The sequence below is a fragment of the Jaculus jaculus genome, chromosome X, assembly GCF_020740685.1.
Source record: "Jaculus jaculus isolate mJacJac1 chromosome X, mJacJac1.mat.Y.cur, whole genome shotgun sequence".
Classification (NCBI taxonomy): domain Eukaryota; kingdom Metazoa; phylum Chordata; class Mammalia; order Rodentia; family Dipodidae; genus Jaculus; species Jaculus jaculus.
In genome coordinates this window covers 112,710,509-112,725,447 of record NC_059125.1, presented here as the reverse complement: position 1 = coordinate 112,725,447, position 14,939 = coordinate 112,710,509, and the positions used below count along the sequence as shown (strand labels likewise).

At 37.2% G+C, this 14,939-nt stretch overlaps 1 protein-coding gene across 2 annotated transcripts in view; it reads right to left on the bottom strand.

Moving 5' to 3' along the window:
- Nucleotides 1–14,939, bottom strand: part of Wdr44 (WD repeat domain 44) — a 92,971-nt gene that overhangs the window by 39,429 nt on the left and 38,603 nt on the right. For both annotated transcript variants that reach the window (XM_004671473.2, XM_045140964.1), the window contains 4 exons: nucleotides 11,349–11,423; nucleotides 4,349–4,985; nucleotides 3,635–3,765; nucleotides 2,329–2,424 (listed from right to left, as the gene is read on the bottom strand). In XM_004671473.2, the coding sequence (XP_004671530.1) occupies nucleotides 2,329–2,424; nucleotides 3,635–3,765; nucleotides 4,349–4,985; nucleotides 11,349–11,423 (939 nt within the window). The remainder of the gene's footprint in view (nucleotides 1–2,328; nucleotides 2,425–3,634; nucleotides 3,766–4,348; nucleotides 4,986–11,348; nucleotides 11,424–14,939) is intronic.

Here is a 14,939-nt window from a genome sequence, read left to right as displayed (position 1 = left end):
ATTATATCTTATTTCTTTTTGCCTCTTGGCCCATGCCAATTACTAGCCTTCCTATCTCTTTTTAGGCCTAATTGTGATATTTCATATAAATTCAATCACATAATAAATATAGAGCTTTTTCTATCTGGATTCTCTTGATTGGATGCTGTTTTCAAGGAACATCAATATTTTTGCATGTATCAATACTATGTTTGTTTTAATTGATGATAAATAGAACATTGTATGGCTATATCATATTTTACTTGTGAGTTAATCAGTTAATGTATGATTGGGATGTTTCTACTTTTTGCAAATTGGGAACAATGCTGCTATGAGTATGTGTGTCATTTTCTTGTGTGGATATGCTTTCATATTGCTTCAGGATATCCACAGGAATAGTGTCACTGGGTCATGATAACACCATGATAAACATTTTGAGGAACTGCCAAAGTATTTTTCAAAGTACAATATTTTTAAAAAAATGTATTGTTGTAAATATACATACATACATTAATTTGAAATAGAGTCTAGATATAAAACTCATGATGGCCTAGAACTAACAATTAGCCAGACTCAACATCCCAAGTGCTGGGAGTATCATTGTGTACCAACATGACTGCCTTTTAAAAAACATTTTGTGCCGGGCGTGGTGGCACATGCCTTTAATCCCAGCACTTGGGAGGCAGAGGTAGGAGGATTGCCATGAGTTCAAGGCCACCCTGAGATGACAGAGTTAATTCCAGGTCAGCCTGGACCAGAGTGAGACTCTACCTCGAAAAAAGAAAAAAAAAAAAAAAACATTTTGCTTCAAACTTTTTGAAAAACTGGCCAGTAAATGCATACAATTTTTTAAAAAAATTATTTTTATTTTTTATTTGAGAGAGAGATAGGCAGATAGAGAGAATGGGTATGCTAGGGCCTCCAGCCAATGCAAACAAATTCCAGATGTGTGCACCACCTTGTACTTCTAGCTTTACATGGGTCCTGGGGAATCAAACCTAGGTCCTTTGACTTTGCAGGCAAGTGCCTTAACTGCTAAGCCATCTTTCCAGCCCTGCATACTAAATTTTAATAGTAAGAAATTATTATGGTTGTGACAACAGTATTATGTTTGTATAAAATCCTGTATTTAAAACACCTAGATTTTTTAAACCTAATTTTTTTAAAATTTTGGGTCCTGTGTGCATATGAGCGTGCTCGCGCTCTCTCTCTCTCCCTCTTACTGTGTGTGTGTGTAGCTGCAGACTGAACCCAGGATCTTGTGAATGCTAGAAAAATGTTCTACCAATGAACTATATTTCCATATCTTCTTCTCTCCCAAATTTTCCTTTTTTTTTTTTTTTTTTTGGTTTTTTGAGGCAGGGTCTCACTCTAGCCCAGGCTGACCTGGAATTCATTATGGAGTCTCAGGGTGGCCTCGAACTCATGGCGATCCTCCTACCTCTGCCTCCCGAGTGCTGGGATTAAAGGCGTGCGCCACCACGCCCGGCTTAAAAAAAAGATTTTTATTTAATTTATTTGAGGGTGACAGAAAGAGAAAGATGCAGATAGAGAATGGGCGTGCCAGGGCTTCCAGCCACTGCAAATGAAATCCAGATGTGTGAACCCCTTGTGCATCTGGCTAATGTGGGTCCTGGGGAATCGAGCCTCGAACCGGGGTCCTTCGGCTTCACAGGCAAGTGCTTAAGTGCTACACCATCTCTGCAGCCCCAACTTTTCCTTTTTATTTTGAGTAGGGTTTCACTAAGTTGCCAGGCTGGCCTTGAACTTACGCTGTAGTTCAGGCAGGCTTTGAACTTGTGGTCTTCCTGCCTCAGCTTCCTGAGTCCTTTGATTGATTATAGGCCTGCATCACCTAGTCCAGCTTGGACTCTGCTTTTAGTGAATTTATTATAGTGTATATCTTTGTGAAATGGAAAGTTTTAGTCAGAGATGCAAACTTCTGCATATAAAGAAAATCCAAACCTAAGATAATTTTTAGTTTTTAGCATGGTTTTTGGCTCAACAACATATCAAAATAACAAAATGAAATAATAAATGTTTGAAAAATGGAAATGCTGATTATTCTGGTTTGATCATTATACATTGTACCAGTCTATTAAGCCACAATCCTGTTACCCCATAAATATGTATAAATGTTAAGTATCAATTAAAAAGAAAAAAAATAGTAAATGATATGAGACATGAAAGTCACCATTTTAATCATTTTAAATGTGTAGTTTAAGTCATTAGGAATACTTACAGTGCTGTGAAACTATCACCACTATCCATCTCTAGAACTTTCTCATTTTCCCATTACCATTTTTATATTCTATGCTTTTAAGAACAAAAAAAAAAAATGAATTCTACCTCATCAGTAAGCTCTCTCCCAGAGTTGGATCTAGGTCTCTGAGGGCCCATCACATCACCTGCTATTGTCTGGCCATCAGGTGCTTTTCCATTTTCCTGAAATTATAATTTAATAAACAAAGAACTGAATCAACTTTCATAAGTTTCAATTATTCATCAATATGAACAGATCTATAGGTTTCCTCAATTCAGATAATGGAGACTACTGAAAATGTAAATGGAACATTTTATTTGAGCCTTGTATAATTCTCTTGATGCTGAATAATATCAGATAACAAAACTATTCCTGCCAATGAAATCATGCCTCAATTGTTTTATAAACGAATAAATGTTCTCATTGAACCCGGCCAAAAAGCAGTTCTTTACTAAAATTGCAATGCATTCAGGTCATATGTGGGTATCTCCAAAGAAAGGCTTGGAAAACCTTTCTATGTAAGAGCCAGGAAATATTCTGTGTCTTGTTTATGTTCACATATGATTTCTATAGCCTATTATTCTACATTTTAAAAACATTGCTTTCTTAGTTTAAAAATGTATACATCACACTTAGCCCACAAAAACAGACTGCTTATGACCTCTACTATGGCTATAGCAAGATATTGGCCAGTCTGCTACCCTACCCACCTTAGCAATCACTTAGATTACTCTGAGTTCTAGAATTTGGCTGTGGTAAAATGTTACACAGTTCTTTGTATAGCCCACTGTCTAGCATATGAAGTGTTTTGTAAGTAGGAAAAGGAACTTACAATATTAAAAATAGCAGCATCTGTCATTTTTAAATACCTATGACTTGCTATATAATTGGCATATTTTTATAAAGTATTTTATTTATTTGAGAGACAGAGACAGAGAGACCAGAGAGATTATGGGCATGCCAGGGCCTCCTGGCATTGCAAATGAACTATAGAGACATGCACCACTTTGTGCATATGGCTTTATGTGGGGTACTAGGGAATGGAACCCAGCCTGCCAGGCCCTGCAAGTAAACACTTTGAACCACTGAGCCACTGTGCCATTGTTCCAGCCCCATGTGTGGCATATTTTAATACATTTCATCATTGTAGGAAATTTGCAACAAGCTCACTTTTTCTCATTTTATCAGGGGTCACATCTCAGAATTAAATGCTAACTAGCTTGATAAGCTTACCAAAGCAGTGAGCAGCAGATCTAGGTAAGAGAAGTAAGAAGGCCAGGTTCAAGGGACAAGGAAATATTCTACCTGAAGAAGGAGGGTCCAATAATAAAAAAGTAAGCCAGGTACAGAAAATTTGATATACCCTGTGTCATATAACAGTGATTCACCAACCTGGGCAGTAACTATTTTATCTCCACTGGTTGCACTTGCCAAATCAAGAGAAGGCTGGGAGTCTCTAATTGCACTCTCTGAAGCCATACTTGTTGTTAGGAGAGAATCAGATGAAATATTCTCTTTGGGTACTGCAATGATAGTAATAATAATAAATTAACAATTAATATTTAAACGTTTATTTATTTGAGAAATGGGAGGAGAGGAAGAGGGACAGAAGGAGGAAGAGAATGGGCATACCAGGGCCTACTGTTACTGCAAACAAACTCCAGATGTATGGTCCACTTTGCGCATCTGGCTTGACGTGTGTACTGGGGAATAGAACCTGGGCTGGCAGACTTTGCAAGCAAACACCTTTAACTGTCTTTATTACTCATGTTTTCTATATTAAAAATAGTCATGGTTTGAATGAATTATTTAGCTTCCTCAATCCTACATAGTTTACATAAGAGATGTAGGAATAAAATTCAAACCTCAGGTTTCCCAATTCCATGTTCTTTCTGCCATGCATAGTTTCTCAGAAGGCAAAAATGTCCAATAATATTAATACAACACATCACAAATGTAACACTTTTATTTTTGTCAATTCACTCAGGAAATATTTTATATGACACAGTTAACCAGTTTGGTTTTACGTAGTATAAACTGAAACCAGAATGGAAAAGCTTCAACTGTCAAAACTCCCCACCAAAATAGCTGTTTCTCAATACTTGCCATCTAGATCAGGTGTTTTAAGAGCCTCAAACTCCAGTTCACTTTTCTTTTTCCTTGGTGGTGGAGCAGGTCGAGAAGGAGGTGGGGGTCTAGGAGGTGGAAAATTAGTCGGTGGGGGTGGGCGTGCAGGAACAGGCTTCTTTGTACTAGCTACTATGTCAGGTTCTGGTGTGAGGTGCCTTGGGGGTTTGGCTGGAGCCCCTTCTTCTACAGCAGCAAAATCTTTAGTAGCTGAAAAATTGGAGGATGCAGGACCTAGAACATCACCTTGTTTGACTTCTACTTCCTCCTTGTTCAATACTTCAGTTTCCATTTCAGGAACACTAAACTGCTCAGTTGAACTTGCTTCAATCATCTCTGTGGTCTCACCTATTGACTTCTCACAGGTGTCATCAGAAGGCAAACCTTTTTTTGATTCAAATTCAGTTTTTTCAAATATATTCTGACTGTCTGCCTTTTTGGAATCTTCCTGTAGTTCATGGTGTATGGCTAGTAGTCCAGGTATGGTACTTAGTTCCATCTCAGCCACAGCAGGATTGGCAGTAGCCTGATCAGAGAGTCCTTTTCCTTTGGAATCCAAAGAATCATCTTCAAGCTGCCGCACTTTCTGACTTTCCTCAATAATACTTTCGATTATCTAATGAAAGGTTAAATGGCAGTTTTAAAAAATGAAGCTACTTATATAATAATAGCTAATCATGAACATAGTATTTAGCATATGCCAGGCAATGGTCTTAACACTTCATATATTTTAACCTTTACAATAGCCTTATGAGGTTTCACTTCTACTGTCATCATTTTAGAAAGTAATGAACTAAAACATAGATGGAACAGTGATTTATCCAAAGTCACAGAGCTAGTAAGTGATAAAGCTGGCAAAAACACAGGAGTTTGGTTTATGAATTAAGTATTGTAGTAAGGACTCTGAGTTAATACATACTCATGGAAGTTCAATCTACCTTGTAATATCAAATTGAGTCTAGACTCTTCAGTAAGACACAATATTAAGAGTTCCTTCACACAGCTATGCCAAACTTATTGCAATAACTGTCTGTTATTTGAGTCTAGTTGACACAAAACATGAGAACCAAAACCCACTTTAAGAATTCACCTAGTTTCAACTAGCCTATGTTAGAAAAGCCAACAGATACAAGATTAACATTGTTGAACCAACTATACACAATGCTTCACTATTCAGATTGATGGCAATTTCTATGAAAAGAGCTCAAGCATCTACCCCACATTGCCTTATTTTCCCCATTATTTACCTGTGTTCTACCAATATTCAGTAGAGAACATATTTTCAACCCAATCTCATCATTACAAACACACTAAATCACCTCAACCTACTATCCTCAATTCCTTAGGTCCAGTAAATTAATGGAGTATGTCACAGACTCATCCTGATCTGCTTACCAGAGGTCCATGTTAGAACTGGATATTACTGCTGCTTAATAATATTCATCACTGATTGCCCAGCTTTTTTGTTTTGCTAGCTCAGGCTAACCTGGAGGTCACTCTGTAGCTCAGCCTGACTTCAAACTCAAGGCTATCCTACCTTAGCCTCCCAATTGCTAAGATGGGGTATGAGTCACCACATCTGGCTTATTTCCAAGAATATTACATGGAATAATTTTTCTCTATCTTTCAATTTTTAATTCTAGAAATTACATCACTTTTTTTCACAAGCACTATTATCATATGAGGTCAACATCATTTATCAAGTAACAGAAGTCAGATTACAATGAGGTTAAGAATGATTGAGATGTGAAGAAACAGAGCCATATGGTATGGTATAAATTTTTCAAAAAGCCTGGTGTTTGACTTCTCATTGCTAGCATAAAGTACTTGACCAGAAGTAGCAAAGTTGTTTATTTTGAATTATAGATTCAAGTGTTAGCTCCATGATGGCAGGAGAAATGATGGCATGAGCAGAGGCTGTACATCAGCTCTGTCACAGCAGGTGAAACCCCACAGCAGAAGTGTGAATACAACAGTGGCAAGGGGATGCTATCTATAACACCCATAAGCCAACCCTCCAAAACACACCTCCTCCATCAAGGCTCAAATTCCAAATTTGCCACCAGCTGGGGACCAAGCATTCAGATCACATGAGTTTCTGGGGTACACCTAATTCAATCCACCACATTCCAACTCTGGCCCCCATAAACTCATAACCATTCCTAATGTAAAATACAATGCACTCAGTCCAACTTTAAAAATACCCATAGTTTTTAATCCATAATAATATAATTAATATTATAATTATAATGCATTATATTATAATATATTAATTAACATTAATATAATTAACAATAATGATATAATATTCAAACATTCCCATAATCTAAGGTCTCTTTACTATGAGCTGTAAAACCAAAATAACATAATGGCATAACATAAACAATCATACTATAAAAGATGGCATTGGCATACCAAGGGAAGATTGAATATTGAATCTAAAACAAAAAAATGGGGCAAGCATCAAATCCTGTAGTATCAAGTCCGACATCTCTAACCAGTGATGCAAAGTCTCTTGTGATTCAATTTCATACCTCCAGCTGGGCTGCTCACAGTCCAGGTAAAATTCCATCCGAAGCAGGCAGCTCTCTTTGGCAGCTGTCCCATAGTCCTGGCTGGGGTCTCCAATGCAACCCACAGTTCATCCTCAAGGCTCCATCAGGGCTCCATGCAGGGACTTCCAACAAGCCTGCTTCACATTGCCCATGACCAAAACACAAAACCACACTGCAAATCCAATGACCCTCTTGTTCCTATATTTGTTATACTTCATAGTTATCTTGTAGCCTACCAAATTTGTTAAACCAGGAGGGAGTAAAGCTGATTTTGAAGAGCAGGACATTCTTTCTGTATCCATGCCCCTACTTTCAAGAGTCTGCATTTCTTTTGCTGTCACAATATAAAACAGCTGGCTCAGTCTCTCAAACAACTACAGCTAAATTGGTGCAGTCTTCAGGCTGAAACTTTCATTTTTTTCTGTGCCATATCCATCTGCTCACACCAGTCCATTTCTACTTAACGCAACACTGTATGTTTCCAGGACATGGGAAGAATTAAGAAAGAATCTCACATAAACTGCCTCTACCTCAGCATCAACAAAGCTCTTTCTTACCTTCATAAGCCAACCACACAGTCCATAGTTCTTACTGCATTCAGGTCTTTCAACTCTGACCAGAATAGTCCAGGTAACTGCCTTTAGCACTGCAAGGCATCTCTTAGACCAAGATTTCAAATTCTTCTACATTCCTTCCACAAATCAGTTTCAGAAGAACAATAGCCACACAGTCAGGTTTCTAGCAGCAATAACCCCATTCCAGCAACAATTTTTTTCTGTTGCAGTTATCTTCTTGCTATCACAAAGCACCCAACCAGAAGCAGTTTATGGTAGAAAGTTGTTTATTTTGGCTTACAGACTCAAGGGGAAGCTCCATAATGACAGGGGAAAGGATGGCATGAGCAGAGGTTAGACATTATCTCTGCCACAACAGTTGAAACCACAGTACAAGAAGGAGCGAGCTGGCTATAACACCCATAAACCCATCCCCAACAACATACCTCCTGCAGCAACGTTCCAATTCCCAAATTGCCACAAACTGGGGAGCAAGCATTCAGAACACCTAAGTTTATGGCGTAAACCTAATTCAAGCTACCTCACCTCGCACTGAAGACACCAGTGGGAAAAATGACTGTCTATAAATGAAAGAAGTTTCAAAAAGTGACACAGCCTTTTTATAAGCTGAAGGGAAGGAGCCACTAACAGAAAGCAGAGCTAACTTCTGTAGAGAAAAGGAAAGGCCTGCATATATTACACCGAGAACACATGTTCTAATATAGTCATTACAGAGGCCTCATGAGACAGTTGGATTATCTCCATTATACTCTGAGGTAAATGCACTAAGAAATTTGTGCAATGCCTGACAGTAAACAACAATGCCAAATTTGAAACTTAGCTCCTAAAAAATCTGATATTTTTGCTGCTTTCATGCAATAGTTTCAAAGTGAAAAATAATATACTAAATTCTCAATAATAGATAATATAAAAAGGAGGTCAAAAATGGAAAAAAAAATTGTAGGTAAAGGGAAGAGAAAGCTAATGGTAATTAATGGCTTTAGTCTTTGTAGCCTCCCATGTCTAAATGCACCATGAAACAAGTACAATCTGTTGAAAGTGAAGGGAATTTAAGTGGGCTCAGTGAGAAAAAGGTGACTACAAAGGTATCAAATGATTGCTGTGCATAGCAGAAAGACTCATGTAATAAGAAGGATGAAAATGAGGCTGAAAATCACATCTTTCCTAGATAGTTCTTATCATTTCTCTCTCCTCTGAAACACAGCTCACAGTAGCATAACAATACAGTACACAGGCTGGCTCTGCAGAGTCACTGCTTTCATGTAAGATAATCAGTTCATAGAAAGCAAGAAACATGCTTTCAGTATCTTGATGGGTTCCCAAGCTATCCATTTGTCATCTTTCATGGATTTTAGGGGATAATGAAAAGAGAAAGACCAAGAAAATAATAAGAATTATGATCAACATTATGTTATGTTTCCTTCAAAAAGTTCACTGCTTTTTTTTCTGATTAAAATAAACCCCAGATACTTTAGTATGAAACAACCATTTCCATCATTTGTTCCTATCTATACTCATCTGCAAACATTCAGTACATTTATAATTTCCATGCTTTTGGTCATGTTTATCCTCCCTTATGTCCACCTGTCCAAATTTTATCAATTCATCAACAATTACCTTGCATGCTACTTCCTCCATGAAGTCATCCCCATTCCTACCTTCAAGTAGGAGGTTTTCCTTGGAGTTCTTATAGTATTTTGTAAGTTTATTTGAATATTTTATTATATGTAGTTTTATATTTATCCAATTCTCTTGTTTTTATTTGAGACAGTATCTCATGTAACCCAGGCTGCTCTCAAACTCATATTAAATAGCAACTTTGAACTTCTGATCTTCCTGCCTCCACCTCCAAATGTGCTGGGATTATAGGCGTGAGCCACTACATCCAGTTATGTTTATCCATTTTCTTCTACTAGAATGTAAGCTACTTGAGAGTAGTGTCCTGGTTCAGGGAATACCCCTATAACTTCTCATTAATACTTGATGCTAAATTAAATTAACAGTCTAGAAATTTGTAATTATTAAGTTTCACTCTCCCATCCTACAGAGTTTCTCACTTCTTTTTCAGATTATAAACTCTTTCAAATCACCTGTTTTGCTATTAACTATAGATATGATAAATTTCACATGGCTAACTGATTAAAAAAAATTAAAACCAGGTATGGCAAGTGTCATGATATATACAGTTATAGTCCTAGCACTTTGTAGGCTGAGGAAGATGGAAGAGGTAGCAGAGAATAATTGTTATAGTAAAAAATAAAAAATAAACACAAACTTCAACAATAAAAGTATCTAGAGCTGGGCGTGGTGGCGCACACCTTTAATCCCAGCACTTGGGAGGCAAAGGTAGGAGGATGGCCATGAGTTCAAGGCCACCCTGAGACTCCATAGTGAATTCCAGGTCAGCCTGGGCTAGAGTGAGACCCTACCTTAAAAAACCGAAAACAAAACAAAACAAAACAAAACCAGTAACAGTATCTAAATACTCTGTAAAACGTTTGACAAAAATGGTATAGAAATATGGAGAAAGTCGATACATGCTAAGAATAGAGTACAAAAAATATAGAATATAAAATCTTACCTACATTGCACATTGACATACATCAGGAAGAAAAACATGCAAATGGAAGAAAACCAAGAATGAATCATGAAACACAAATCAAGGAATCTTTGGGTGTAGAATTTTGAGTCATTTATTTATTTATTTTTATTTATTTGAGGGGGGGGGGGAGAAAGAGACAGATAAAGAGAGAGAATGGGCACACCAGGGCCTCCAGCCACTGCAAAGAATTCCAGATGAATCTGCCTGCCATCTTGTGCATCTGGCTTTATGTGGGTCCTGCGGAATCAAACCTGAATCCTTAGGCTTCACCGGCAAGTGCCCTAACCACTAAGCCATATCTCCAGCCCTTGAGTCATTTCTTATTGTTAAAACGATAGCTCCATTCTTGTTCTATAAGCTGATACACAGGAACACCACTTCTCCCCAAAGTGTAACCAACGTTTAAATGCATAGCCTATTTGTAAGTTTATAAGGACAGAACAACTGTTCTTCATTGGCAATAATTTTGCCTACATTATTGCCAGACATTTGGTGATATCTACATACATTTTAAGTTGTCATATAAGGGGGTGAAGGTGATGCTATTGGTGTCCAGATAGGTAGAAAAATGAGAATGCACCTAATAGGTCCCCTTGCCCTCACACAACAATGAATATATAGCTCCAATTGTCAAGAGTGTCACTGTTGGAGAAACTCTGAAGTAGAAAATACATCATTTTTGGCCTCCAGAAACTTAGTTAACTAGAACAGTACCTATGGCACAGAAAAATATTCAAAACTTATACAAATGAATTAACACAGATATCTTTTTTCCTTGAGGTTTATCCTGATACTGTATCTCATCCATTTTCAAAATGTTGATCTTGTGTTAAGTCACTCATCCAGTGAAATAACCTCTGGAGTTTCTCACTATTGATTATATAAATTATCAAGGACACTATCATAAGTAAGGACTTTTTGGTACCCCTAACTCCAAAAGACATCAGAATTTGTTACACCAAGCTTCTTAGTATCTATAACTCCTGGTGAAAACTCAAGAATAGTAACAGATAAAACAGGTCAAATATAAGCATAATTTAAAAACACTGTTTCATGGATAAATTACCAAGAAGAAGAAAAAATGATTTCTAAAATGCTTGATGGGTCTTCAATCACAAAGGTGATATCAAACATTTGCTAAAATATTCACTATGTTTAGAATAGTATGATAAAGGAACATAGAATATTTTCTGTTTGAAATATACCATAGAAATATGAAGTACATTATAAATTAACATCGTTCCAACCTTTTTAGACATATCTTGTTTCAATTCTTGTACAGGGGACTCATTTCCAACTTCACATGTTGTGTTCTCTGTTTCCTGTTTTAAAAAAAGAAAGAAACAGGGGCTGGAGTGATGGCTCACCAGTTAAAGGCACATGCTTGCAAAGCTTGACAGCTTGGGTTCAATTCCCTAGAACCCACATAAAACCAGATGCACAAAGTGGCACATATATCTGGTGTTGATGTACAGAGGCAAGGAGGCCCTAAGCATGCCCATACTCACACTCTCAAATAAATATTTTTTAAAAAATAAGGAGGGCCGGAGAGATGGCTTAGCGGTTAAGCGCTTGCCTGTGAAGCCTAAGGACCCCGGTTCGAGGCTCGGTTCCCCAGGTCCCACGTTAGCCAGATGCACAAGGGGGTGCACGCGTCTGGAGTTCGTTTGCAGAGGCTGGAAGCCCTGGCGCACCCATTCTCTCTCTCTCCCTCTATCTGTCTTTCTCTCTGTGTCTGTCGCTCTCAAATAAATAAATAAAAAATTAAAAAAGTATATATTTAAAAAAAAATAAGGAATAGGGCTGGAGAGATGGCTTAGTGGTTAAACCCTTGCCTGTGAAGCCTAAGGACCCTGGTTCGAGGCTAGATTCCCCAGGATCCACGTTAGCCAGATGCACAAGGGGGCATGCGTATGGAGTTCGTTTGCAATGGTTGGAGGCCCTGGCATGCCCATTCTCTCTCTGTCTCTATCTACCCCTTTCTCTCTGTCTGTCGCTGTCAAATAAATAAATAAAAATAAACAAAAAAGCTTAAAAATTAAAAAGAAGAAGGAAGCAAAAAAAATGACATCCTTTCTTTAAAAGTCTGCTCAATACAGGTATAAATGAGAAAATGTAGCATCAATAAGGCAAAGATTACATGAAGCTCAGATGCAATAAACTAAAATATAATAATAAAGCAAAGATACATAAAATACTTAGATATCTACATATTGACAGATACCCAGAGATATTAGGAAAATGGGGGCATTGTGATTTATATAAGAAAGTTAACAATGAGCAAATTTAGATGTGAAACATTAAAAACCCATAATTTCCCCAAAATATTCTTTCATAAACACACTAAAATGCATAGCACAGAAAAAACATTCTGAAAATAGTTTTTTTTTAAAAAAAAACACCTACATGCTTTAGACAAAAAGAAGCAAGAACCAAGCAGAAGTTAGATGAATCCCCTAAATCCGTAACAGATGAAAAATATCAAGCCCACCAAAAATACATATATATCTACGTATACATTTATATACACATACGTACATATATATATATATTTGGGAGGTTAGAAAGTAGAAATGGATACTGCATTTCTGCTAGGAAAAATTAGAGCAACATAATACAACCATATGTTTTCAAGTTCCTTTCTATCATATGTTGTTTTTACATATATAAGAGTAAAGCAATTTTGACTGCTGGTTTTGGTGGCACACACCTTTAATCCCAGCACTCAGGAGGTACAGATAGGAGGATCACCATGAGTTCAAGGCCATTCTGAGACTACATAGTGAATTCCAGGTCAGCTTGGGCTAGAGTGAGACCCTTCCTCAAAAAACCAAAATAAATAAATGAATAAATGCATAAATAAATAAAGCAATTTGAATGCTACTAAAATGTAAGCTCCACAAGAACAGAGACTTTGTTGCATCTATTGCTTTTTACCCAGTATTTAAAACAATGTCCAGCTGAATGTTGAGGAATGAATGCTGTTTTTTCTTCAGTTAGTATATGTATGTATGTGTGTGTGTACATACACACACACACACACACACACACACACACACACACACACACACAGAGAGAGAGAAAGAGAGGGGGGGAGAGGGAGAGGGAGAGAGAGAAAGAGAGAGAGAATGTTCTTTAATTGATTTTAGATTTTAAACCGAAGAAAATCTAATCGAAACTATTCATCAAGCGGACTCTGACAAGCCAGAGGAGAGAAGATTGAAATGTCATTAAGAACAGTTTATTCATGGGCTGGAGAGATGGCTAAGTGATTAAGGAGCTTCCCTGCGAAGCCAAAGGACCCAGGTTTGATTCCCCAGGCCCCACGTAAACCAGATGCATAAGATGGTACATACATCTGAACTTTGTTTCCAGTAGCTGAAGGTCCTGGCATGCACATTATTTCTTTGTCTACAGGCCTCATTCTCTCTCTCTCAAATAAATAACATAAATAAACAAAAAAGAATGGTTAATTCATTCATTAGAGAACATCATTAATTATCCTATCATTCAACTATTTTAATCCAATTTTCCTCCTACTGCTCATTACTATAAAATGCATTTAACAACATAATTCTGTGACTATTTTTTATAACTTAAGCTAAGTAAAAATACACATTAATATTCCAGGATCTCAATTTGAGTTTTGATTAGTACTTCTAAACAGTTCAGATTAACATTCTTCCACTGACCAAAACTGTTAAGCTGTGATTAAATTTCCATTTTATGTAGCTTAAGCATAACTCTCTTGGACTTTCAAAAGATATCAACTCTTATAAGGTAAATTGCCAGGTCAACAGTTTAAAAGGGTGACATGGCCCCTGTCAAAAGACTTGCTCTCTAGAGATATTAGATATCTAGAAGATCTCTGAATAAAATATAAGTACATATATGGCAACTATAATTCTGACTGGGAGAAAATAATACTAGTTGACTTTATAGATTTAGATTCTTTTTCAGGCACCTCTATCAAGCTGTGAGGATAAAGCAATGTAAGTAAAGGATGTGCCTACAGAGAGCCAACACTAACCTAGGTATACTTGAAACTGTGTTCATTTAGTTCTTTCTTCTGTTATGGAGGCTGTCTCATTAATGAAATATAGTTCTTACTAGGTTCTAGCTTCCTCATTATCAGGCCAGTTCTATAACCCTTACCTATTATAGTATGAGTTACATACTTCCTTAAAATGGACAATACATTATTTAGTCTCTGACAGTTCAAATAGCAGGCCCCACTTATATTGGCTAACAGAGAGCTGCTTATACCTTTCCAATGGTATTTGGTTATATAAAGTAGATATACATTTAAATTTTTTTTTGTTTGTTTCTATTTATTTATTTGAGAACAACAAACAAACACACACACACACACACACACACACACACACACACACGGGGGGGGGGGGGGGAATTGGCCCACCAGGGCCTCCAGTCATTGCAAATGAACTCCAAACGCATGTGCCCCCTGTGCATCTGGCTAACATGGTTCCTGGGGAATCAAGCCTCGAATCAGGGCTTCACAGGCAAGCGCTTAACTACTAAGCCATTTCTCCAGTCCCAGATGTACATTTTTAAGATAAATATATCTAATAAAAGTTTGTAAAAACTCACAAATAAACTTATAAAAGTGATCTATTGTCCCACAAACATATATTATTATCTTCTAAAGAACATTAAGCTATGAACAGGTGTGGTGTCTCACATTTGTCATCCTAGCACTTGGGACGCTAAAGCAAGAGGGATAGCAGCAAGCCAGGGTCAACTTCAGCTATACAGTAAGTTCCAGGCTAGCATAAGATTCAGAGTGAGACCCTGTCTCAAGGGGAGTAAAGAAAATT